Source organism: Eucyclogobius newberryi, unplaced genomic scaffold (genome assembly GCF_026437365.1).
Source record: "Eucyclogobius newberryi isolate DKJ021-1_F unplaced genomic scaffold, fEucNew1.0.hap1 SCAF_23, whole genome shotgun sequence".
Lineage (NCBI taxonomy): Eukaryota > Metazoa > Chordata > Actinopteri > Gobiiformes > Gobiidae > Eucyclogobius > Eucyclogobius newberryi.
Genome location: NW_027315868.1, coordinates 1,800,445 through 1,828,067, shown reverse-complemented (window position 1 = coordinate 1,828,067; position 27,623 = coordinate 1,800,445). Strand labels below are relative to the sequence as shown.

The following is a 27,623-nucleotide window of genomic DNA, read 5'->3' as shown; positions in this document are numbered from 1 at the left end:
CAGACACAAGCACGTCACAACTACAGACGCAACAACAGACAGCAACGTCACAGACACAACCACAGACACAAGCACGTCACAACTACAGACGCAACAACAGACAACCACGTCACAGACACAACCACAGACACAACCACGTCACAACTACAGACGCAACAACAGACAACCACGTCACAGACACAACCACAGACACAAGCACGTCAAAACTACAGACGCAACAACAGACAACCACTTCACAGACACAAGCACGTCACAACTACAGACGCAACAACAGACAACCACGTCACAGACACAACCACAGACACAAGCACGTCACAACTACAGACGCAACAACAGACAACCACGTCACAGACACAACCACAGACACAAGCACGTCACAACTACAGACGCAACAACAGACAACCACGTCACAGACACAACCACAGACACAAGCACGTCACAACTACAGACGCAACAACAGACAACCACGTCACAGACACAACCACAGACACAAGCACGTCACAACTACAGACGCAACAACAGACTTCCATGTCACAGACACAACCACAGACACAAGCACGTCACAACTACAGACGCAACAACAGACTTCCACGTCACAGGCACAAGCACGTCACAACTACAGACGCAACAACAGACAACCACGTCACAGACACAACCACAGACACGTCACAACTACAGACGCAACAACAGACAAAAACGTCACAGGCACACATCACAGACGCAACAACAGACAACCACAGACACAAGCACGTCACAACTACAGCCGCAACAACAGACAACCACGTCACAGACACAACCACAGACACACAACCACAGACACAAGCACGTCACAACTACAGACGCAACAACAGACAACCACGTCACAGACCCACATCACAGACACAACCACAGACGCAACAACAGTCAACCACATCCACAGACACAAGCACGTCACAACTACAGACGCAACAACAGACAACCACGTCACAGACACAACCACAGACACACAACCACAGATACAAGCACGTCACAACTACAGACGCAACAGACAACCACGTCACAGACACACAACCACGTCACAACCACAGACGCACAACCACAGACGCACAACATCACAACCACTGGCACAACGCCCACAGACGCAACCACGTCACAACCACAGACACACAACACCACAACCACAGACACAGCCACGTCACAACCACAGACACAACCACAGACACAACCACAGACAAAACCACGTCACAGACACAGCCAGAGACGCAACCATGTCACAACCACAGACACAACCACAGACACAGCCAGAGACGCAACCATGTCACAACCACAGACACAACCATGTCACAACTACAGACACAGCCAGAGACGCAATCATGTCCCAACCAGACACAACCACGTCACAACCACAGACACAACCACGTCACAACCACAGACGCAACCACGTCACAACCACAGATGCAACCAGACACATCCACACAGACACAACCATAGACACAAGCAGGTCACAACCACAGACACACAACAACACAACCACGTCACATTGATTGATCATGGATTGGTCCTCACCGTTGTTGTGTGCGTCTGATCCTGATCCAGACTTCCTCGCAGCCATTGAGAGAGTCTGAAGAAGAAGAAGAGTTACAGACACGATCCTGGACACAAAATAAAGCTCTTGAGCCAGAGGACATGGGACAAAGAGCCACAGCCTCCTGAGCCAGAGGACATGGGACAAAGAGCCACAGCCTCCTGAGACAGAGGAGATGGGACAAAGAGCCACAGCCTCCTGAGCCAGAGGAGATGGGACAAAGAGCCACAGCCTCCTGAGCCAGAGGAGATGGGACAAAGAGCCACAGCCTCCTGAGCCAGAGGAGATGGGACAAAGAGCCACAGCCTCCTGAGCCAGAGGAGATGGGACAAAGAGCCACAGCCTCCTGAGCCAGAGGAGATGGGACAAAGAGCCACAGCCTCCTGAGCCAGAGGAGATGGGACAAAGAGCCACAGCCTCCTGAGCCAGAGGAGATGGGACAAAGAGCCACAGCCTCCTGAGCCAGAGGAGATGGGACAAAGAGCCACAGCCTCCTGAGACAGAGGAGATGGGACAAAGAGCCACAGCCTCCTGAGCCAGAGGAGATGGGACAAAGAGCCACAGCCTCCTGAGACAGAGGAGATGGGACAAAGAGCCACAGCCTCCTGAGACAGAGGAGATGGGACAAAGAGCCACAGCCTCCTGAGCCAGAGGAGATGGGACAAAGAGCCACAGCCTCCTGAGACAGAGGAGATGGGACAAAGAGCCACACATTTAGAGACTCATTCAGAGAGTGTTTCTTGAGTGGCTCCTGAAGAATGTCTCTTTGAGCCGCTCCTCTGCCCGAGGCGTGACACAGAAACTGTTTCAGACGTTAATAACAAACTCTAAAGCTTTTGAGGAGCCATATAGTCCTACACCAGAGTCATAGTCCTACACCAGAGTTATAGTCCTGCACCAGAGTCATAGTCCTACACCAGAGTTATAGTCCTGCACCAGAGTCATAGTCCTACACCAGAGTCATAGTCCTACACCAGAGTTATAGTCCTGCACCAGAGTCATAGTCCTACACCAGAGTTATAGTCCTGCACCAGAGTCATAGTCCTACACCAGAGTTAGTCACATACCAGAGTCATAGTCCTACACCAGAGTCATAGTCCTGCACCAGTTATAGTCCTACACCAGAGTCATAGTCCTACACCAGAGTCATAGTCCTACACCAGAGTTAGTCACATACCAGAGTTATAGTCCTACACCAGAGTTATAGTCCTACGCCAGTTATAGTCCTACACCAGAGTTATATTCCTACACCAGAGTCATAGTCACATACCAGAGTTATAGTCCTACACCAGAGTTATAGTCACATACCAGAGTTATAGTCCTACACCAGAGTTATAGTCCTACACCAGAGTCATAGTCCTACACCAGAGTTATAGACCTACACCAGAGTCATAGTCCTACACCAGAGTTATAGTCACATACCAGAGTTATAGTCCTACACCAGAGTTATAGTCCTACACCAGTTATAGTCCTACACCAGAGTCATAGTCACATACCAGAGTTATAGTCCTACACCAGAGTTATAGTCCTACACCAGAGTCATAGTCCTACACCAGAGTTATAGTCCTACACCAGAGTTATAGTGCTACACCAGAGTTATAGTCCTACACCAGAGTCATAGTCCTACACCAGAGTCATACACCAGAGTCATAGTCCTACACCAGAGTTATAGTCCTACACCAGAGTTATAGTGCTACACCAGAGTCATAGTCCTACACCAGAGTCATAGTCCTACACCAGAGTTATAGTCCTACACCAGAGTTATAGTGCTACACCAGAGTTATAGTCCTACACCAGAGTCATAGTCCTACACCAGAGTCAAAGTCCTACACCAGAGTTATAGTCACATACCAGAGTTATAGTCCTACACCAGAGTTATAGTCCTACATCAGAGTTATAGTCCTACACCAGAGTCATAGTCCTACACCAGAGTCATAGTCCTACACCAGAGTTATAGTCCTACACCAGAGTCATAGTCCTACACCAGAGTTAGTCACATACCAGAGTTATAGTCCTACACCAGAGTTATAGTCCTACACCAGAGTCATAGTCACATACCAGAGTTATAGTCCTACACCAGAGTTATAGTCCTACACCAGAGTTATAGTCCTACACCAGTCATAGTCCTACACCAGAGTCATAGTCCTACACCAGAGTTATAGTCCTACACCAGAGTCAAAGTCCTACACCAGAGTCAAAGTCCTACACCAGAGTTATAGACCTACACCAGAGTTATAGTCCTACACCAGAGTTATAGTCCTACACCAGAGTTATAGTCCTACACCAGAGTCATAGTCCTACACCAGAGTCATAGTCACATACCAGAGTTATAGTCCTACACCAGAGTCATAGTGCTACACCAGAGTCATAGTGCTACACCAGAGTTATAGTCCTACACCAGAGTTATAGTCCTACACCAGAGTTATAGTGCTACACCAGAGTCATAGTCCTACACCAGAGTTATAGTGCTACACCAGAGTTATAGTCCTACACCAGAGTTATAGTCCTACACCAGAGTCATAGTCCTACACCAGAGTTAGTCACATACCAGAGTTATAGTCCTACACCAGAGTCATAGTCCTACACCAGAGTCATAGTCCTACACCAGAGTTATAGTCCTACACCAGAGTCATAGTCCTACACCAGAGTTATAGTCCTACACCAGAGTCATAGTCCTACACCAGAGTTATAGTCACATACCAGAGTTATAGTCCTACACCAGAGTCATAGTCCTACACCAGAGTCATAGTCACATACCAGAGTTATAGTCCTTAACCAGAGTTATAGTCCTACACCAGAGTTATAGTCCTACACCAGAGTTATAGTCCTACACCAGAGTCATAGTCCTACACCAGAGTCATAGTCACATACCAGAGTCATAGTCCTACACCAGAGTCATAGTCACATACCAGAGTCATAGTCCTACACCAGAGTTATAGTCCTACACTAGAGTTATAGTCCTACACCAGAGTTATAGTCCTACACCAGAGTCATAGTCCTACATCAGAGTTATAGTCCTACACCAGAGTTATAGTGCTACACCAGAGTTATAGTCCTACACCAGAGTTATAGTCCTACACCAGTCATAGTCCTACACCAGAGTTATAGTCCTACACCAGAGTCATAGTCCTACACCAGAGTTATAGTCCTACACCAGAGTTATAGTCACATACCAGAGTTATAGTCCTACACCAGAGTTATAGTCACATACCAGAGGAGATGGGACAAAGAGCCACAGCCTCCTGAGACAGAGGAGATGGGACAAAGAGCCACACATTTAGAGACTCATTCAGAGAGTGTTTCTTGAGTGGCTCCTGAAGAATGTCTCTTTGAGCCGCTCCTCTGCCCGAGGCGTGACACAGAAACTGTTTCAGACGTTAATAACAAACTCTAAAGCTTTTGAGGAGCCATATAGTCCTACACCAGAGTCATAGTCCTACACCAGAGTTATAGTCCTGCACCAGAGTCATAGTCCTACACCAGAGTTATAGTCCTGCACCAGAGTCACAGTCCTACACCAGAGTCATAGTCCTACACCAGAGTTATAGTCCTGCACCAGAGTCATAGTCCTACACCAGAGTTATAGTCCTGCACCAGAGTCATAGTCCTACACCAGAGTTATAGTCCTACACCAGAGTCATAGTCCTACACCAGAGTTAGTCACATACCAGAGTCATAGTCCTACACCAGAGTCATAGTCCTGCACCAGTTATAGTCCTACACCAGAGTCATAGTCCTACACCAGAGTCATAGTCCTACACCAGAGTTAGTCACATACCAGAGTTATAGTCCTACACCAGAGTTATAGTCCTACGCCAGTTATAGTCCTACACCAGAGTTATATTCCTACACCAGAGTCATAGTCACATACCAGAGTTATAGTCCTACACCAGAGTTATAGTCACATACCAGAGTTATAGTCCTACACCAGAGTTATAGTCCTACACCAGAGTCATAGTCCTACACCAGAGTTATAGACCTACACCAGAGTCATAGTCCTACACCAGAGTTATAGTCACATACCAGAGTTATAGTCCTACACCAGAGTTATAGTCCTACACCAGTTATAGTCCTACACCAGAGTCATAGTCACATACCAGAGTTATAGTCCTACACCAGAGTTATAGTCCTACACCAGAGTCATAGTCCTACACCAGAGTTATAGTCCTACACCAGAGTTATAGTGCTACACCAGAGTTATAGTCCTACACCAGAGTCATAGTCCTACACCAGAGTCATACACCAGAGTCATAGTCCTACACCAGAGTTATAGTCCTACACCAGAGTTATAGTGCTACACCAGAGTCATAGTCCTACACCAGAGTCATAGTCCTACACCAGAGTTATAGTCCTACACCAGAGTTATAGTGCTACACCAGAGTTATAGTCCTACACCAGAGTCATAGTCCTACACCAGAGTCAAAGTCCTACACCAGAGTTATAGTCACATACCAGAGTTATAGTCCTACACCAGAGTTATAGTCCTACATCAGAGTTATAGTCCTACACCAGAGTCATAGTCCTACACCAGAGTCATAGTCCTACACCAGAGTTATAGTCCTACACCAGAGTCATAGTCCTACACCAGAGTTAGTCACATACCAGAGTTATAGTCCTACACCAGAGTTATAGTCCTACACCAGAGTCATAGTCACATACCAGAGTTATAGTCCTACACCAGAGTTATAGTCCTACACCAGAGTTATAGTCCTACACCAGAGTTATAGTCCTACACCAGTCATAGTCCTACACCAGAGTCATAGTCCTACACCAGAGTTATAGTCCTACACCAGAGTCATAGTCACATACCAGAGTTATAGTCCTACACCAGAGTTATAGTCCTACACCAGAGTTATAGTCCTACACCAGTCATAGTCCTACACCAGAGTCATAGTCCTACACCAGAGTTATAGTCCTACACCAGAGTCAAAGTCCTACACCAGAGTTAGTCCTACACCAGAGTTATAGTCCTACACCAGAGTCATAGTCCTACACCAGAGTCATAGTCACATACCAGAGTTATAGTCCTACACCAGAGTCATAGTGCTACACCAGAGTCATAGTGCTACACCAGAGTTATAGTCCTACACCAGAGTTATAGTCCTACACCAGAGTTATAGTGCTACACCAGAGTCGTAGTCCTACACCAGAGTTATAGTGCTACACCAGAGTTATAGTCCTACACCAGAGTTATAGTCCTACACCAGAGTCATAGTCCTACACCAGAGTTAGTCCTACACCAGAGTCATAGTCCTACACCAGAGTCATAGTCCTACACCAGAGTCATAGTCCTACACCAGAGTTATAGTCCTACACCAGAGTCATAGTCCTACACCAGAGTTATAGTCCTACACCAGAGTCATAGTCCTACACCAGAGTTATAGTCACATACCAGAGTTATAGTCCTACACCAGAGTCATAGTCCTACACCAGAGTCATAGTCACATACCAGAGTTATAGTCCTTAACCAGAGTTATAGTCCTACACCAGAGTTATAGTCCTACACCAGAGTTATAGTCCTACACCAGAGTCATAGTCCTACACCAGAGTCAGTCACATACCAGAGTTATAGTCCTACACCAGAGTCATAGTCCTACACCAGAGTTATAGTGCTACACCAGAGTTATAGTGCTACACCAGAGTTATAGTGCTACACCAGAGTTATAGTCCTAAACCAGAGTCATAGTCCTACACCAGAGTCATAGTCACATACCAGAGTCATAGTCCTACACCAGAGTCAGTCACATACCAGAGTCATAGTCCTACACCAGAGTTATAGTCCTACACTAGAGTTATAGTCCTACACCTGAGTTATAGTCCTACACCAGAGTCATAGTCCTACACCAGAGTTATAGTCCTACACCAGAGTTATAGTGCTACACCAGAGTTATAGTGCTACACCAGAGTTATAGTCCTACACCAGTCATAGTCCTACACCAGAGTTATAGTCCTACACCAGAGTCATAGTCCTACACCAGAGTTATAGTCCTACACCAGAGTTATAGTCACATACCAGAGTTATAGTCCTACACCAGAGTTATAGTCCTACGCCAGAGTTATAGTCCTGCGCCAGAGTTATAGTCCTGCACCAGTTATAGTCCTACACCAGAGTCATAGTCCTACACCAGAGTTAGTCACATACCAGAGTTATAGTCCTACACCAGAGTTATAGTCCTACGCCAGTTATAGTCCTACACCAGTCATAGTCCTACACCAGAGTTATAGTCCTACACCAGAGTCATAGTCCTACACCAGAGTTATAGTCCTACACCAGAGTTATAGTCCCACACCAGAGTTATAGTCCTACACCAGAGTTATAGTGCTACACCAGAGTCATAGTCCTACACCAGAGTTATAGTCCTACACCAGAGTTATAGTCCTACACCAGTCATAGTCCTACACCAGAGTTATAGTCCCACACCAGAGTTATAGTCCTACACCAGAGTTATAGTCCTACACCAGAGTCATAGTCCTACACCAGAGTCATAGTCCTACACCAGAGTTATAGTCCCACACCAGAGTTATAGTCCCACACCAGAGTTATAGTCCTACACCAGAGTCATAGTCCTACACCAGAGTCATAGTCCTACACCAGAGTTATAGTCCCACACTAGAGTTATAGTCCCACACCAGAGTTATAGTCCCACACCAGAGTTAGTCCTACACCAGAGTTATAGTCCTACACCAGAGTTATAGTGCTACACCAGAGTCATAGTCCTACACCAGAGTTATAGTCCTACACCAGAGTCATAGTCCTACACCAGAGTCATAGTCCTACACCAGAGTTATAGTCACATACCAGAGTTATAGTCCTACACCAGAGTTATAGTCCTACACCAGAGTCATAGTCCTACACCAGAGTCATAGTCCTACACCAGAGTTATAGTCACATACCAGAGTTATAGTCCTACACCAGAGTTATAGTCCTACACCAGAGTTATAGTCCTAAACCAGAGTCATAGTCCTACACCAGAGTCATAGTCACATACAAGAGTCATAGTCCTACACCAGAGTCATAGTCACATACCAGAGTCATAGTCCTACACCAGAGTTATAGTCCTACACCAGAGTCATAGTCCTACACCAGAGTTATAGTCCTACACCAGAGTTATAGTCCTACACCAGAGTTATAGTCCTACACCAGAGTCATAGTCCTACACCAGAGTTATAGTCCTACACCAGAGTTATAGTGCTACACCAGAGTTATAGTCCTACAACAGAGTCACAGTCCTACACCAGAGTCATACACCAGAGTCATAGTCCTACACCAGAGTTATAGTCCTACACCAGAGTTATAGTGCTACACCAGAGTCATAGTCCTACACCAGAGTCCTAGTCCTACACCAGAGTTATAGTCCTACACCAGAGTTATAGTGCTACACCAGAGTTATAGTCCTACACCAGAGTCATAGTCCTACACCAGAGTCAAAGTCCTACACCAGAGTTATAGTCACATACCAGAGTTATAGTCCTACACCAGAGTTATAGTCCTACATCAGAGTTATAGTCCTACACCAGAGTCATAGTCCTACACCAGAGTTATAGTCCTACACCAGAGTTATAGTCCTACACCAGAGTCATAGTCCTACACCAGAGTTAGTCACATACCAGAGTTATAGTCCTATACCAGAGTTATAGTCCTACACCAGAGTCATAGTCACATACCAGAGTTATAGTCCTACACCAGAGTTATAGTCCTACACCAGAGTTATAGTCCTACACCAGAGTTATAGTCCTACACCAGTCATAGTCCTACACCAGAGTCATAGTCCTACACCAGAGTTATAGTCCTACACCAGAGTCAAAGTCCTACACCAGAGTTATAGACCTACACCAGAGTTATAGTCCTACACCAGAGTTATAGTCCTACACCAGAGTTATAGTCCTACACCAGAGTCATAGTCCTACACCAGAGTTATAGTCCTACACCAGAGTTATAGTCCTACACCAGAGTCATAGTCCTACACCAGAGTCATAGTCACATACCAGTTATAGTCCTACACCAGAGTCATAGTGCTACACCAGAGTCATAGTGCTACACCAGAGTTATAGTCCTACACCAGAGTTATAGTCCTACACCAGAGTTATAGTGCTACACCAGAGTCATAGTCCTACACCAGAGTTATAGTGCTACACCAGAGTTATAGTCCTACACCAGAGTTATAGTCCTACACCAGAGTCATAGTCCTACACCAGAGTTATAGTCACATACCAGAGTTATAGTCCTACACCAGAGTCATAGTCCTACACCAGAGTCATAGTCCTACACCAGAGTTATAGTCCTACACCAGAGTCATAGTCCTACACCAGAGTTATAGTCCTACACCAGAGTCATAGTCCTACACCAGAGTTATAGTTACATACCAGAGTTATAGTCCTACACCAGAGTCATAGTCCTACACCAGAGTCATAGTCACATACCAGAGTTATAGTCCTTAACCAGAGTTATAGTCCTACACCAGAGTTATAGTCCTACACCAGAGTTATAGTCCTACACCAGAGTCATAGTCCTACACCAGAGTCAGTCACATACCAGAGTTATAGTCCTACACCAGAGTCATAGTCCTACACCAGAGTTATAGTGCTACACCAGAGTTATAGTGCTACACCAGAGTTATAGTGCTACACCAGAGTTATAGTCCTAAACCAGAGTCATAGTCCTACACCAGAGTCATAGTCACATACCAGAGTCATAGTCCTACACCAGAGTCATAGTCACATACCAGAGTCATAGTCCTACACCAGAGTTATAGTCCTACACCAGAGTCATAGTCCTACACCAGAGTTAGTCCTACACCAGAGTTATAGTCCTACACCAGAGTTATAGTCCTACACCAGAGTCATAGTCCTACACCAGAGTTATAGTCCTACACCAGAGTTATAGTGCTACACCAGAGTTATAGTCCTACACCAGTCATAGTCCTACACCAGAGTTATAGTCCTACACCAGAGTCATAGTCCTACACCAGAGTTATAGTCCTACACCAGAGTTATAGTCACATACCAGAGTTATAGTCCTACACCAGAGTTATAGTCACATACCAGAGTTATAGTCCTACACCAGAGTTATAGTCCTACGCCAGAGTTATAGTCCTGCGCCAGAGTTATAGTCCTGCACCAGTTATAGTCCTACACCAGAGTCATAGTCCTACACCAGAGTTAGTCACATACCAGAGTTATAGTCCTACACCAGAGTTATAGTCCTACGCCAGTTATAGTCCTACACCAGTCATAGTCCTACACCAGAGTTATAGTCCTACACCAGAGTCATAGTCCTACACCAGAGTTATAGTCCTACACCAGAGTTATAGTCCCACACCAGAGTTATAGTCCTACACCAGAGTTATAGTTCTACACCAGAGTCATAGTCCTACACCAGAGTTATAGTCCTACACCAGAGTTATAGTCCTACACCAGTCATAGTCCTACACCAGAGTTATAGTCCCACACCAGAGTTATAGTCCTACACCAGAGTTATAGTCCTACACCAGAGTCATAGTCCTACACCAGAGTCATAGTCCTACACCAGAGTTATAGTCCCACACCAGAGTTATAGTCCCACACCAGAGTTATAGTCCTACACCAGAGTCATAGTCCTACACCAGAGTCATAGTCCTACACCAGAGTCATAGTCCTACACCAGAGTTATAGTCCCACACCAGAGTTATAGTCCTACACCAGAGTTATAGTCCTACACCAGAGTCATAGTCCTACACCAGAGTCATAGTCCTACACCAGAGTTATAGTCCCACACCAGAGTTATAGTCCCACACCAGAGTTATAGTCCTACACCAGAGTCATAGTCCTACACCAGAGTCATAGTCCTACACCAGAGTCATAGTCCTACACCAGAGTTATAGTCCCACACTAGAGTTATAGTCCCACACCAGAGTTATAGTCCCACACCAGAGTTAGTCCTACACCAGAGTTATAGTCCTACACCAGAGTTATAGTGCTACACCAGAGTCATAGTCCTACACCAGAGTTATAGTCCTACACCAGAGTCATAGTCCTACACCAGAGTCATAGTCCTACACCAGAGTTATAGTCACATACCAGAGTTATAGTCCTACACCAGAGTTATAGTCCTACACCAGAGTCATAGTCCTACACCAGAGTCATAGTCCTACACCAGAGTTATAGTCACATACCAGAGTTATAGTCCTACACCAGAGTTATAGTCCTACACCAGAGTTATAGTCCTACACCAGAGTTATAGTGCTACACCAGAGTCATAGTCCTACACCAGAGTTATAGTCCTACACCAGAGTTATAGTCCTACACCAGAGTCATAGTCCTACACCAGAGTTATAGTCCTACACCAGAGTCATAGTCCTACACCAGAGTTATAGTCCCACACCAGAGTTATAGTCCTACACCAGAGTTATAGTGCTACACCAGAGTCATAGTCCTACACCAGAGTTATAGTCCTACACCAGAGTTATAGTCCTACACCAGAGTCATAGTCCTACACCAGAGTTATAGTCCTACACCAGAGTCATAGTCACATACCAGAGTTATAGTCCTACACCAGAGTTATAGTCCTACACCAGAGTCATAGTCCTACACCAGAGTTATAGTCCCACACCAGAGTTATAGTCCCACACCAGAGTTATAGTCCTACACCAGAGTCATAGTCCTACACCAGAGTCATGCAACAGCCACGAGTCCAGATAAAGCGAGACAAAACTCTGATTCTTATCAAAAGTCATCAAACAGCGCAGTTCTCCTCATACACTTTTACTTTCAACATTTAAAATAGGAACTTTCTCCAACATTTGTGACATCTGTGACCGGGAAAATTTCATTATTTATGAAGACATGTGTCATAATGAGTTGTTTGACGTTGTTGTCTTTAGTTAATTGCGTTTACGATCATTAGCATCAGGCTAAGCTACGGCTAGCAGCTTTTCCTCAAAGTACAACGTGTTCAAATCTAATAATTAACCTGTACATCCATGACATGTGTGCAAATGTAAAGTGACGCCTGTTATAGTCAGGACAGTTATGGTATTTCATGACTTTGCAGTGGATTCCCTGTTCATTTTGTGCTTGTCGGCGCGTTAGCTTTGGCCTGGCTAATGTGGCTAATGTTATGAGACGCTGGCACCACCCCTCGCTCCGAAAAGCCTCCGAAAACCCGAGCCAAACTCGGCTTCCGCGGCTCTCACCTGGTCCTGCCCCGCGCTCTTCACTCGAAACACGGACCACGCTTTTCCCCGGGACCACCGCGGACCCGAGCCGCCCTCACACGCGCAACAATCGGCTTTAGTTCGGACAGAAACCGCTTTTCTCCGCCGCTTCTTCGTGCGTCGCCATCTTGAGTTCCGTCCGTGTGCCTGGTTCCTGGTGTGACGTCACAGGCCGGGGTGACGTCAACGGTGTCGTCACAGAGCTTCCGCTGAACAGAAAAATAATATTCTAGAAAACACAAGAATAAAGTCTACAGTCTAACTAGAGTGGGTGGCGATCATGTAACACCGCCACAAAAACATCTTCTTTGAGTTACATTACCTTTATCTACTGTAATTTTTAGACGATATTTTCATTCTTTAGACTTTAGACTTCATTCTATAGACTTCCATTAGACTTTATTCTTCCAGACGCTTTAGAAACCCTTTATTCTCCTTCCTCCTGTTTGGTGTTTAATGGCGGTTTGTTTCCAAGTGTTACATTACCGCCCCCTACTGGAGTTGTACATTCAGTCAAAAGAATGAAGTCTAAAGAGTCAAGTCTAAAGAGTCAAGTCTAAAGAGCCATACCGGCCGACACAGTCTCTTCAGGGCTGGCCTCCTGCTGGTGCCAGAGTCAGGCCTCCTGCTGGTGCCAGAGTCAGGCCTCCTGTTGGTGCCAGAGTCAGGCCTCCTGCTGGTGTCAGAGTCAGGCCTCCTGCTGGTGCCAGAGTCAGGCCTCCTGCTGGTGCCAGAGTCAGGCCTCCTGTTGGTGCCAGAGTCAGGCCTCCTGCTGGTGCCAGAGTCAGGCCTCCTGCTGGTGCCAGAGTCAGGCCTCTTGCTGGTGCCAGAGTCAGGCCTCTTGCTGGTGCCAGAGTCAGGCCTCCTGCTGGTGCCAGAGTCAGGCCTCCTGCTGGTGCCAGAGTCAGGCCTCTTGCTGGTGCCAGAGTCAGGCCTCTTGCTGGTGCCAGAGTCAGGCCTCCTGCTGGTGCCAGAGTCAGGCCTCCTGCTGGTGCCAGAGTCAGGCCTCTTGCTGGTGCCAGAGTCAGGCCTCCTGCTGGTGCCAGAGTCAGGCCTCCTGCTGGTGCCAGAGTCAGGCCTCCTGCTGGTGCCAGAGTCAGGCCTCTTGCTGGTGCCAGGGTCAGGCCTCCTGCTGGTGCCAGAGTCAGGCCTCCTGCTGGTGCCAGAGTCAGGCCTCTTGCTGGTGCCAGAGTCAGGCCTCCTGCTGGTGCCAGAGTCAGGCCTCCTGCTGGTGCCAGAGTCAGGCCTCATATTGTACATAGAATAAACAGTATTACGACTGTAATTCATTTTTTAACTACTTATTTTACAGGAATTCACTGCAATGTTCTTCACTTTATTGTGCTCAAAAAACTACATAAAATACAATGAAACACAGATCTGTGCCAAAACAAGACATCAGTATATTTATAACTTATTTATGTTTGAGCTCTTTATCCGTGCATCACATTTGTCCTTGAGCCTTTGAATCTCTCTCTGTTCAATAACATCTTATTCAGAACGTTCATAATTGTATGATTATGTCAGGAACACCAGGTGCCACAGGGGGCGCTAGAGGGAGTGCCTTTGTGTCCATTGGCAAGACATTGGCCGGTGTGCAATGGCTGGTGGTGGTGGGAGGGGCCGATGGCGCAGATTAGCAGCCTCACTTCTGTCAGTCTACCCCACGGCAGAGACAACTGCACATGTACCGCTAATGTGATTATCTATAGTTTTGTTTGTGTTTAAAATATAGAATAAAGTGTTCTTGTGCTCGGGAGCGCGCACGTCACGTCCTGCGTGTTACGTGCAGCGGACACGCGCAGTAGCCGGAAGCGTCGACGAAAGGAAAATAAAATCGATCGAAGCTCCAAAAGAATCCCGCGTTTGAAGCTTTTGTGTCACATTTTCTGTCAAAGTGTCACATCTGAAACAACACGGAACATTTAGATGGACAAAAGCGCCGCGGAACCGAGCGGACAGCGGCTGTTTGTGCGCCGTGTTCCCCGTGAGTGAAGCTGACGTGTGGGCAACTTCAGCCCCGGACAAACGTAAACAACAGCTGTGTCCGAGCCGAACCGAGCCGAGCCAAACCGGGCCAAACCGAGCCAAACCGAGCCAGCGGCGGACAGCGAGGCCCCGGGTTCAGCATGACCCAGCACGGACACTGAAACACGGTCTGTGCCCCGTCACGAGCCGCAAACAGCCCCGGAGAAGAAGCGCCTCGCACCCGGGGAAAGAAGAGAGCAGCAGCCGCCGAACGAAGCCCCGAGCCCCGCGTCCGAGCACCGAGCACCGAGGCCCGGCCACCATGAGCCGCTGATCCGCCTCTGAGCCACGGAAGAGCGCGGACACACGGAGGTAAGCGGGCTTTTCGGGGCTCTTTTCACACAAAGGCCCCGGAAAAGAGGAACAGGAGCTGCGGGCCACGCCGCTGTCATGTCCGCTCACACTTTGTTTACCACATAACATTCAGCACCATTCAGACAGGACTTCAGCCTCTAATTACTCAGGAATTCACCCTAGAACTCACTCTCTAATTCACCCTAGAATTCACCCTAGAACTCACTCTCTAATTCACCCTAGAACTCACTCTAATTACCCAGGAATTCACTCTCTAATTCACCCTAGAACTCACTCTCTAATTCACCCTAGAATTCACCCTAGAACTCACTCTCTAATTCACACTAGAATTCACCCAGGAATTCACTCTAGAATTCACCCTAGAACTCACTCTAAGTACCCAGGAATTCACTCTCTAATTCGCCCTAGAATTCACCCTAGAACTCACTCTAATTCACCCTAGAACTCACTCTAGAATTCACCCTAGAACTCACTCTAATTACCCAGGAATTCAGCCAGGAATTCACTCTCTAATTCACTCTCTAATTCACTCTCTAATTCACCCTTGAATTCACCCTAGAACTCACCCTAGAATTCACATTTGAATTCACCCTAGAATTCACCCTAGAACTCACTCTAATTCACCCTAGAATTCACTCACCCTAGAATTCATCCTCTAATTCACCCAGGAATTCACTCTCTAATTCACCCTAGAATTCACCCTAGAATTCACCCTAGAACTCACCCTAGAACTCACCCTAGAACTCACCCTAGAATTCACCCTAGAACTCACTCTAATTCACCATAGAATTCACACTAGAATTCACCCTAGAACTCACTCTAATTCACCCTAGAATTCACCCTAGAACTCACTCTAATTCACCCTTGAATTCACCCTAGAACTCACCCTTGAATTCACCCTAGAACTCACCCTAGAATTCACCTTTGAATTCACCCTAGAATTCACCCTAGAACTCACTCTAATTCACCCTAGAATTCACTCACCCTAGAATTCACCCTCTAATTCACCCAGGAATTCCCTCTCTAATTCACTTTCTAATTCACCCTAGAATTCACCCTAGAACTCACTCTAATTCACCCTAGAATTCACCCTAGAATTCACCCTAGAATTCACCCTAAAACTCACTCTAATTCACCCTAGAATTCACCCTAGAACTCACTCTAATTCACCCTTGAATTCACCCTAGAACTCACTCTAGAATTCACCCCAGAACTCACCCTTGAATTCACCCTAGAACTCACTCTAATTCACCCTAGAATTCACCCTAGAACCCACTCTAATTCACCCTAGAATTCACCCTAGAACTCACCCTTGAATTCACCCTTAGAACTCACCCTAGAATTCACCTTTGAATTCACCCTAGAATTCACCCTAGAACTCAACTTACCCTAGAATTCACCCTCTAATTCACCCACGAATTCACTCTCTAATTCACTCTCTAATTCACTCTCTAATTCACCCTAGAATTCACCCTAGAACTCACCCTAGAATTCACCCTAGAACTAACTCTAATTCACCATAGAATTCACCATAGAATTCACTCGAATTCACCCTAGAATTCACCCTAGAATTCACCCTAGAACTCACCCTAGAATTCACCCTAGAATTCACCCTAGAATTCACCCTAGAACTCACTCTCTAATTCACCCTAGAACTCACTCTAATTACCCAGGAATTCACTCTCTAATTCACCCTAGAATTCACCCTAGAACTCACTCTCTAATTCACCCTAGAATTCACCCAGGAATTCACTCTAGAATTCACCCTAGAACTCACTCTAATTACCCAGGAATTCACTCTCTAATTCACCCTAGAATTCACCCTAGAACTCACTCTCTAATTCACCCTAGAACTCACTCTAATTACCCAGGAATTCACTCTCTAATTCACCCTAGAATTCACCCTAGAACTCACTCTCTAATTCACCCTAGAATTCACCCTAGAACTCACTCTCTAATTCACACTAGAATTCACCCAGGAATTCACTCTAGAATTCACCCTAGAACTCACTCTAAGTACCCAGGAATTCACTCTCTAATTCACCCTAGAATTCACCCTAGAACTCACTCTAATTCACCCTAGAACTCACTCTAGAATTCACCCTAGAACTCACTCTAATTACCCAGGAATTCAGCCAGGAATTCACTCTCTAATTCACTCTCTAATTCACTCTCTAATTCACCCTTGAATTCACCCTAGAACTCACCCTAGAATTCACGTTTGAATTCACCCTAGAATTCACCCTAGAACTCACTCTAATTCACCCTAGAATTCACTCACCCTAGAATTCATCCTCTAATTCACCCAGGAATTCACTCTCTAATTCACCCTAGAATTCACCCTAGAACTCACCCTAGAACTCACCCTAGAACTCACCCTAGAATTCACCCTAGAACTCACTCTAATTCACCATAGAATTCACCCTAGAATTCACCCTAGAACTCACTCTAATTCACCCTAGAATTCACCCTAGAACTCACTCTAATTCACCCTTGAATTCACCCTAGAACTCACCCTTGAATTCACCCTAGAACTCACCCTAGAATTCACCTTTGAACTCACCCTAGAATTCACCTTTGAATTCACCCTAGAATTCACCCTAGAACTCACTCTAATTCACCCTAGAATTCACTCACCCTAGAATTCACCCTCTAATTCACCCAGGAATTCCCTCTCTAATTCACTTTCTAATTCACCCTAGAATTCACCCTAGAACTCACTCTAATTCACCCTAGAATTCACCCTAGAATTCACCCTAGAATTCACCCTAGAATTCACCATAAAACTCACTCTAATTCACCCTAGAATTCACCCTAGAACTCACTCTAATTCACCCTTGAATTCACCCTAGAACTCACTCTAGAATTCACCCCAGAACTCACCCTTGAATTCACCCTAGAACTCACTCTAATTCACCCTAGAATTCACCCTAGAACCCACTCTAATTCACCCTAGAATTCACCCTAGAACTCACCCTTGAATTCACCCTTAGAACTCACCCTAGAATTCACCTTTGAATTCACCCTAGAATTCACCCTAGAACTCAACTTACCCTAGAATTCACCCTCTAATTCACCCACGAATTCACTCTCTAATTCACTCTCTAATTCACCCTAGAATTCACCCTAGAACTCACCCTAGAATTCACCCTAGAACTAACTCTAATTCACCATAGAATTCACCCTAGAACTCACTCGAATTCACCCTAGAATTCACCCTAGAACTCACCCTAGAATTCACCCTAGAATTCACCCTAGAATTCACCCTAGAATTCACCCTAGAACTCACTCTCTAATTCACCCTAGAACTCACTCTAATTACCCAGGAATTCACTCTCTAATTCACCCTAGAATTCACCCTAGAACTCACTCTCTAATTCACCCTAGAATTCACCCAGGAATTCACTCTAGAATTCACCCTAGAACTCACTCTAATTACCCAGGAATTCACTCTCTAATTCACCCTAGAATTCACCCTAGAACTCACTCTAATTCACCCTAGAACTCACTCTAGAATTCACCCTAGAACTCACTCTAATTACCCAGGAATTCAGCCAGGAATTCACTCTCTAATTCACTCTCTAATTCACCCTTGAATTCACCCTAGAACTCACCCTAGAATTCACGTTTGAATTCACCCTAGAATTCACCCTAGAACTCACTCTAATTCACCCTAGAATTCACTCACCCTAGAATTCATCCTCTAATTCATCCAGGAATTCACTCTCTAATTCACCCTAGAACTCACCCTAGAATTCACCCTAGAACTCATTCTAATTCACCATAGAATTCACCATAGAATTCACCCTAGAATTCACCCTAGAACTCACTCTAATTCACCCTAGAATTCACCCTAGAACTCACTCTAATTCACCCTTGAATTCACCCTAGAACTCACCCTTGAATTCACCCTAGAACTCACCCTAGAATTCACCTTTGAATTCACCCTAGAATTCTCCCTAGAACTCACTCTAATTCACCCTAGAATTCACTCACCCTAGAATTCACCCTCTAATTCACCCAGGAATTCCCTCTCTAATTCACTCTCTAATTCACTCTCTAATTCACCCTAGAATTCACCCTAGAACTCACTCTAATTCACCCTAGAATTCACCCTAGAATTCACCCTAGAATTCACCCTAAAACTCACTCTAATTCACCCTAGAATTCACCCTAGAACTCACTCTAATTCACCCTTGAATTCACCCTAGAACTCACTCTAAAATTCACCCCAGAACTCACCCTTGAATTCACCCTAGAACTCACTCTAATTCACCCTAGAATTCACCCTAGAATTCACCCTAGAACCCACTCTAATTCACCCTAGAATTCACCCTAGAACTCACCCTTGAATTCACCCTTAGAACTCACCCTAGAATTCACCTTTGAATTCACCCTAGAATTCACCCTAGAACTCAACTTACCCTAGAATTCACCCTCTAATTCACCCACGAATTCACTCTCTAATTCACCCTAGAATTCACCCTAGAACTCACCCTAGAATTCACCCTAGAACTAACTCTAATTCACCATAGAATTCACCCTAGAACTCACTCGAATTCACCCTAGAACTCACCCTAGAATTCACCCTAGAATTCACCCTAGAATTCACCCTAGAATTCACCCTAGAACTCACTCTCTAATTCACCCTAGAACTCACTCTAATTACCCAGGAATTCACTCTCTAATTCACCCTAGAATTCACCCTAGAACTCACTCTCTAATTCACTCTAGAATTCACCCCAGAACTCACCCTTGAATTCACCCTAGAACTCACACTAGAATTCACCCTAGAACTCACTCTAATTCACCCTAGAACTCACACTAGAATTCACCCTAGAACTCACTCTAATTCACCCTAGAATTCACCCTAGAATACATCCTAGAATTCACCCTAGAACTCACTCTAATTCACCCTAGAATTCACCCTAGAATACATCCTAGAATTCACCCTAGAACTCACTCTAATTCACCCTAGAACTCCCCCTAGAACTCACTCCAATTCACCCTAGAATTCACCCTAGAATTCACCCTAGAACTCACTCTAATTCACCCTTGAATTCACCCTAGAACTCACTCTAGAATTCACCCCAGAACTCACCCTTGAATTCACCCTAGAACTCACCCTAGAATTCACCCTAGAACTCACTCTAATTCACCCTAGAATTCACCCTAGAACTCACTCTAATTTACCCTAGAATTCACCCTAGAACTCACCCTAGAATTCACCCTAGAACTCACTCTAATTCACCCTAGAATTCACCCTAGAATACACCCTAGAACTCACTCTAATTCACCCTAGAACTCACCCTAGAACTCACCCTAGAATTCACCCTAGAACTCACTCTAATTCACCCTAGAATTCACCCTAATTCACCCTAGAATTCAATCACCCTAGAATTCACCCTCTAATTCACCCAGGAATTCACTCTCTAATTCACTCTCTAATTCACCCTAGAATTCACCCTAGAACTCACCCTAGAATTCACCCTAGAACTCACTCTAATTCACCATAGAATTCACCCTAGAATTCACCCCAGAACTCACCCTTAAATTCACCCTAGAACTCACCCTAGAATTCACCCTAGAATTCACCCTAGAACTCACTCTAATTCACCCTAGAATTCACTCACCCTAGAATTCACCCTCTAATTCGCCCAGGAATTCACTCTCTAATTCACTCTCTAATTCACTCTCTAATTCACCCTAGAACTCACCCTAGAACTCACCCTAGAATTCACCCTAGAACTCACTCTAATTCACCCTAGAATTCACCCTAAAACTCACTCTAATTCATCCTAGAATTCACCCTAGAACTCACTCTAATTCACCCTAGAATTCACCCTAGAACTCACTCTAGAATTCACCCCAAAACTCACCCTTGAATTCACCCTAGAACTCACTCTAATTCACCCTAGAATTCACCCTAGAATACACCCTAGAACTCACTCTAATTCACCCTAGAACTCACCCTAGAACTCACCCTAGAATTCACCCTAGAACTCACTCTAATTCACCCTAGAATTCACCCTAATTCACCCTAGAATTCAATCACCCTAGAATTCACCCAGGAATTCACTCTCTAATTCACTCTCTAATTCACTCTCTAATTCACCCTAGAACTCACCCTAGAACTCACCCTAGAATTCACCCTAGAACTCACTCTAATTCACCCTAGAATTCACCCTAAAACTCACTCTAATTCATCCTAGAATTCACCCTAGAACTCACTCTAATTCACCCTAGAATTCACCCTAGAACTCACTCTAGAATTCACCCCAAAACTCACCCTTGAATTCACCCTAGAACTCACTCTAATTCACCCTAGAACTCACCCTAGAACTCACCCTAGAACTCACCCTAGAACTCACTCTACTTCCCCCTGGTGTTCACGGCGCAGCTCTGACTCAGGTCCTCTGTGGCAGGTCAGAGAAGCGTCATGGCGCAGCAGGCCACGCCCAGCTCGCAGAAGGCTCTGATGGTGGAGCTGAAGTCGCTCCAGGAGCAGCCGGTCGAGGGCTTCAGGATCACGCTGGTCGAAGAGTCCGACCTCTACAACTGGGAGGTGGCCATCTTCGGACCGCCCAACACGCTCTACGAGGGCGGGTACTTCAAGGTCAGTGATGATGGCTCTGACCCTGACCCCTGCTCTGACCCTGGCTCTGACCCCTGCTCAGACTCTGACCCCTGGCTCTGACCCCTGGCTCTGACCCTGGCTCTGACCCTGGCTCTGACCCCGGCTCAGACTCTGACCCTGGCTCTGACCCCGGCTCTGACCCTGGCTCTGACCCCGACTCTGACCCTGGCTCTGACCCTGGCTCTGACCCCGGCTCTGACCCCGGCTCAGACTCTGACCCTGACTCTGACCCCGACTCTGACCCCGGCTCTGACCCCGACTCTGACCCCGGCTCTGACCCTGGCTCTGACCCCGGCTCTGACCCCGGGTCTGACCCCTGCTCTGACCCCGGCTCAGACTCTGACCCTGGCTCTGACACCGGCTCTGACACCGGCTCTGACACCGGCTCTGACACCGGCTCTGACACCTGCTCTGACACCTGCTCTGACCCTGGCTCTGACCCTGGCTCTGACCCCGGCTCTGACCCCGCCTCTGACCCTGGCTCTGACCCTGGCTCTGACCCCGACTCAGACTCTGACCCTGGCTCTGACCCTGGCTCTGACCCATATTGTGCATTTCTATCGCTTATTGGGAATTGTGAACCAGCGTGCACAGGAACAGTTTGGCCCCCGGGGGGCCGACTCTATAGCTTTTATATAGTGCCCATGCTCGTACACAGGTTTGAAAAACACCCCTAATCACTGACCTCCTTACCCCTGAAAATATACCCTTTTCACTGACCAAGCCCAAAAAAATACCCCTTTTCATTGACAAAGCCTGAAAATATACCCTTTTTCACTTTAAAAGTTAGAAAAGTGCACTGAAACATATTACCATAGTATTGTTATACAAATTTACAATTCAATGACATGAAAATTCTCAGAAATAACTTTATTTCAAACATATATACAAGTACACAATGATATTTATAGCAATGAGTTGTCAAAAAAACAGGTTCAGATCAAGATAGCTCACTGTATGTTCAAGCACATGAACATAACTCACATATGCAAGGCAGACATTTTATGTACAGATAGTTATTTAGCACATACAACAGTTTTTTAATGTACACAAGTTTCATAGCACAAATAAATATGTTTGTATAATATGATTTAGAGGAAGGACACATTCTGAACGTCCTATTACTCACTGATAGCTTTACCGTGACAAGTCAACAAACATTAGCATGCTAACAAACGTTATGCTAACGTTTGCTGAGTGTTTTCTCGTCTGTTTCAGGCTCATATAAAGTTCCCAGTGGATTATCCCTACTCTCCCCCGACCTTCAGGTTCCTCACCAAGATGTGGCACCCAAACATCTACGAGGTACTCTCTCTGTAGCATGTAGCTAGCCTGTTAGCCGCCGTGTCATGTGTTTAATCTGTGTGTCAGAACGGAGACGTGTGCATCTCCATTCTTCATCCTCCTGTGGACGATCCTCAGAGTGGAGAACTGCCTTCAGAACGCTGGAACCCCACGCAGAACGTCAGGTACGCCCTCTGGGACCGCCCTCTGGGACCGCCCTCTGGGACCGCCCTCTGGGGCCGCCCTCTGGGACCGCCCTCTGGGGCCGCCCTCTGGGACCGCCCTCTGGGGCCGCCCTCTGGGACCGTGAGATGTGATCATGTGACGTTTATCTGACTCTGAAACGCGTATGAAAAGACAGTTGCATTATTCATCACTAAATCTCTCTAGAAGTCACATATTTACACCTTTATTTAGTTAAAATGTCTTCAATAACATAAGATAACACTCCTTTAGTCATGATCATTACTGTGTCCACTCATTGGTCAATAAAGAACAAATGGGTCCATACTTTCAAGGGTCCATACTTTCAAGGGTCCATACTTTCAAGGGTCCATACTTTCAAGGGTCCATACTTTCAAGGGTCCATACTATCAGGGGTCCATACTATCAGGGGTCCATACTATCAGGGGTCCATACTATCAGGGGTCCATACTATCAGGGGTCCATACTTTCAGGGGTCCATACTTTCAGGGGTCCATACTTTCAGGGGTCCCATACTTTCAAGGGTCCCATACTTTCAAGGGTCCCATACTTTCAGGGTCCCATACTTTCAGGGTCCCATACTTTCAAGGGTCCATACTTTCAGGGGTCCATACTTTCAAGGGTCCCATACTTTCAGGGTCCCATACTTTCAAGGGTCCATACTTTCAGGGGTCCATACTTTCAGGGGTCCATACTTTCAGGGTCCCATACTTTCAAGGGTCCATACTTTCAGGGGTCCATACTTTCAGGGGTCCATACTTCCAGGGGTGCATACTTCCAGGGGTGCATACTTCCAGGGGGGCATACTTCCAGGGGGGCATACTTCCAGGGGTCCATACTTCCAGGGGTCCATACTTCCAGGGGTGCATACTTCCAGGGGTCCATACTTCCAGGGGTCCATACTTCCAGGGGTCCATACTTCCAGGGGTCCATACTAACAGGGGTACATACTCTCAGGGGTCCATACTAACAGGGGTACATACTCTCAGGGACCCATACTAACAGGGGTACATACTCTCAGGGACCCATACTTAAATACCCAGACGTAAATAAACGGCGCGCCACAGAGTTTTGAACAGAATCAGAAACTGTAACGTTTGAGTCTTTGACATTTGAAGTATTCCGGCCCAAAGACACAGACGGCGTCTGAGCAGGTTCTGGTTGTTCTCTCACGTTGTGTGCGCCCTCTGCTGGACACGGGGCAGAAGTGTCCAAGCGGCCTCACGTTCAGCTTGTGTTTTTGTCCCAGGACGATTCTGCTGAGTGTGATCTCGCTGCTCAACGAACCCAACACCTTTTCCCCCGCCAACGTCGACGCCTCTGTGATGTTCAGGAAGTGGCGAGACAGCAAAGGGAAGGAGAAGGAGTACGCCGAGATCATCAGGTGACGTTCTACCTGAAGGTGTTGAGTTCAAGTCCTGGCCTCGAGCACACGAATGAAAAGAAAAGAAATATTGAGAAATGTGTTTACTAAAAAAATATGATAATTCTTTAGTCTGGTCAGTCTAAGGTCTCATGTGGAGGTCCGGTCTAAGGTCTCATGTGGAGGTCTAAGGACTCATGTGGAGGTCCGGTCTAAGGTCTCATGTGGAGGTCTAAGGACTCATGTGGAGGTCCGGTCTAAGGTCTCATGTGGAGGTCTAAGGACTCATGTGGAGGTCCGGTCTAAGGTCTCATGTGGAGGTCCGGTCTAAGGTCTCATGTGGAGGCCCGGTCTAAGGTCTCATGTGGAGGTCCGGTCTAAGGTCTCATGTGGAGGTCCGGTCTAAGGTCTCATGTGGAGGTCCGGTCTAAGGTCTCATGTGGAGGTCCGGTCTAAGGTCTCATGTGGAGGTCCGGTCTAAGGTCTCATGTGGAGGTCCGGTCTAAGGTCTCATGTGGAGGTCCGGTCTAAGGTCTCATGTGGAGGTCCGGTCTAAGGTCTCATGTGGAGGTCTAAGGACTCATGTGGAGGTCCGGTCTAAGGTCTCATGTGGAGGTCCGGTCTAAGGTCTCATGTGGAGGTCCGGTCTAAGGTCTCATGTGGAGGTCCGGTCTAAGGTCTCATGTGGAGGTACGGTCTAAGGTCTCATGTGGAGGTCTAAGGTCTCATGTGGAGGTCCGGTTTAAGGTCTCATGTGGAGGTCCGGTCTAAGGTCTCATGTGGAGGTCCGGTCTAAAGTCTCATGTGGAGGTCCGGTCTAAGGTCTCATGTGGAGGTCCGGTCTAAGGTCTCATGTGGAGGTCCGGTCTAAAGTCTCATGTGGAGGTCCGGTCTAAAGTCTCATGTGGAGGTCCGGTCTAAGGTCTCATGTGGAGGTCCGGTCTAAGGTCTCATGTGGAGGTCCGGTCTAAGGTCTCATGTGGAGGTCCGGTCTAAAGTCTCATGTGGAGGTCCGGTCTAAGGTCTCATGTGGAGGTCCGGTCTAAAGTCTCATGTGGAGGTCCGGTCTAAGGTCTCATGTGGAGGTCTAAGGTCTCATGTGGAGGTCCGGTCTAAGGTCTCATGTGGAGGTCCGGTCTAAGGTCTCATGTGGAGGTCCGGTCTAAGGTCTCATGTGGAGGTCCGGTCTAAGGACTCATGTGGAGGTCCGGTCTAAGGTCTCATGTGGAGGTCCGGTCTAAGGTCTCATGTGGAGGTCCGGTCTAAGGTCTCATGTGGAGGTCCGGTCTAAAGTCTCATGTGGAGGTCCGGTCTAAGGTCTCATGTGGAGGTCCGGTCTAAGGTCTCATGTGGAGGTCTAAGGTCTCATGTGGAGGTCCGGTCTAAAGTCTCATGTGGAGGTCCGGTCTAAGGTCTCATGTGGAGGTCCGGTCTAAGGTCTCATGTGGAGGTCCGGTCTAAGGTCTCATGTGGAGGTCCGGTCTAAGGTCTCATGTGGAGGTCCGGTCTAAGGTCTCATGTGGAGGTCCGGTCTAAGGTCTCATGTGGAGGTCCGGTCTAAGGTCTCATGATGTGGAGGTCCAGTCTAAGGTCTCATGTGGAGGTCTAAAGTCTCATGTGGAGGTCCGGTCTAAAGTCTCATGTGGAGGTCCGGTCTAAGGTCTCATGTGGAGGTCCGGTCTAAAGTCTCATGTGGAGGTCCGGTCTAAAGTCTCATGTGGAGGTCTAAAGTCTCATGTGGAGGTCCGGTCTAAGGTCTCATGTGGAGGTCCGGTCTAAAGTCTCATGTGGAGGTCCGGTCTAAAGTCTCATGTGGAGGTCCGGTCTAAAGTCTCATGTGGAGGTCCGGTCTAAGGTCTCATGTGGACTTGAAGGTTCTGCTCTCACATCCGTGCTTCGTGTGTCCCACAGGAAGCAGGTCCTGTCGACGGCCGCAGACGCTGACCGCGACGGCGTCAAAGTGCCCCGGACTCTGGCCGAGTACTGCATCCAGACCCGGGTGCCCTCCCAGGACTCCAGCTCCGACCTTCTCTACGACGACCTCTACGACGACATGGAAGAGAGCGAGGAAGACGAGAGCGACGGAGAGAGCGTTGGAGGAGCGCAGGGAGGAAGGGTTTATGAAGACCAGGACGACTCTGGGAACGAGGACTCATGATGGAGAGAAGAGGGGGAGGGACGGGGGGAGGGAGGGAGAGAGGAGAGAGGGAGGGAGAGAAAAGAGAGGAGCGAGAGGATGGCAGGGAGGAAGGGTTTATGAAGACCAAGACGACTCTGGGAACGAGGACTCATGATGGAGAGGGAGGAGAGAGGAGGAGAGGAGGAGAGGAGGAGAGAGAGAGGAGGAGAGGGAGGAGAGAGGGGGGAGGGAGAGAGAGAGGAGGAGAGAGGGGGGAGGGAGAGAGGAGGAGAGAGAGAGGAGGAGAGGGAGGAGAGAGGGGGGAGGGAGAGAGAGGAGGAGAAAGGAGAGGGAGGAGAGAGGGGGGAGGGAGAGAGGAGGAGAGAGCGAGGAGGAGAGGGAGGAGAGAGGGGGGAGGGAGAGAGGAGGAGAGAGCGAGGAGGAGAGGGAGGAGAGAGGGGGGAGGGAGAGAGGAGGAGAGAGCGAGGAGGAGAGGGAGGAGAGAGGGGGGAGGGAGAGAGGAGGAGAGAGCGAGGAGGAGAGGGAGGAGAGAGGGGGGAGGGAGAGAGAGAGGGGGGAGGGAGAGAGAGAGGAGGAGAGAGGGGGGAGGGAGGGAGAGAGGAGGAGAGGGAGGAGTGAAGAAGAGAGGGAGGGAGGAAGAGGAGAGGGAGAGAGGAGGAGAGTCTTTGTTTGAGGCGGAGGAACGACTCCAGGTTTGTGAAACAGGAGGAGCAGATCTTTTCAGAACGTTCCATTTGAAGTTTTCATCTTGACCGTTTGCCTTAAACTGCAGCGATTGAAACTGCTGACATTCTCACTCTGACATTCTCCCCCGGACGCTCTCCAATCTGACAATCTCGCTGGCGCTCTCCCTCTGTCGTTCTCCCTCTGTCGTTCTCCCTCTGTCGTTTTCCCTC

At 47.2% G+C, this 27,623-nt stretch overlaps 2 protein-coding genes across 2 annotated transcripts in view; one reads left to right on the top strand and one right to left on the bottom strand.

Moving 5' to 3' along the window:
* ubap1 (ubiquitin associated protein 1) overlaps window positions 1-12,918 on the bottom strand; it is a 32,322-nt gene extending 19,404 nt beyond the window's left edge. The window contains exons 1-2 of the mRNA XM_072459548.1: window positions 12,736-12,918; window positions 1,546-1,600 (exon numbers count right to left, since the gene is read on the bottom strand). Of these exons, the coding sequence (XP_072315649.1) occupies window positions 1,546-1,591 (46 nt within the window). The 5' untranslated portion in view covers window positions 1,592-1,600; window positions 12,736-12,918. The remainder of the gene's footprint in view (window positions 1-1,545; window positions 1,601-12,735) is intronic.
* Window positions 12,919-14,556: 1,638 nt separating this feature from the next.
* Window positions 14,557-26,786, top strand: ube2r2 (ubiquitin-conjugating enzyme E2R 2). The gene is made up of 6 exons (XM_072459549.1): window positions 14,557-15,096; window positions 21,525-21,715; window positions 22,955-23,041; window positions 23,108-23,205; window positions 24,474-24,608; window positions 26,499-26,786. Exons 2-6 carry the CDS (start codon window positions 21,539-21,541, stop codon window positions 26,743-26,745), a joined length of 744 nt encoding a protein of 247 aa, XP_072315650.1. The 5' UTR covers window positions 14,557-15,096; window positions 21,525-21,538; the 3' UTR covers window positions 26,746-26,786.
* The last annotated feature ends 837 nt before the right edge of the window (window positions 26,787-27,623 follow it).

What these genes read in the sequence shown, in the direction of transcription:
- ube2r2 (XM_072459549.1), top strand. Translation starts at nt 21,539, where the DNA reads ATGGCGCAGCAGGCCACGCCCAGCTCGCAGAAGGCTCTGATGGTGGAG. An exon ending in AACCCCACGCAGAACGTCAG is followed by an intron (nt 23,206 to 24,473) that starts GTACGCCCTCTG and finishes TTTTTGTCCCAG; the next exon opens with GACGATTCTGCTGAGTGTGA. An exon ending in GAGTACGCCGAGATCATCAG is followed by an intron (nt 24,609 to 26,498) that starts GTGACGTTCTAC and finishes TGTGTCCCACAG; the next exon opens with GAAGCAGGTCCTGTCGACGG.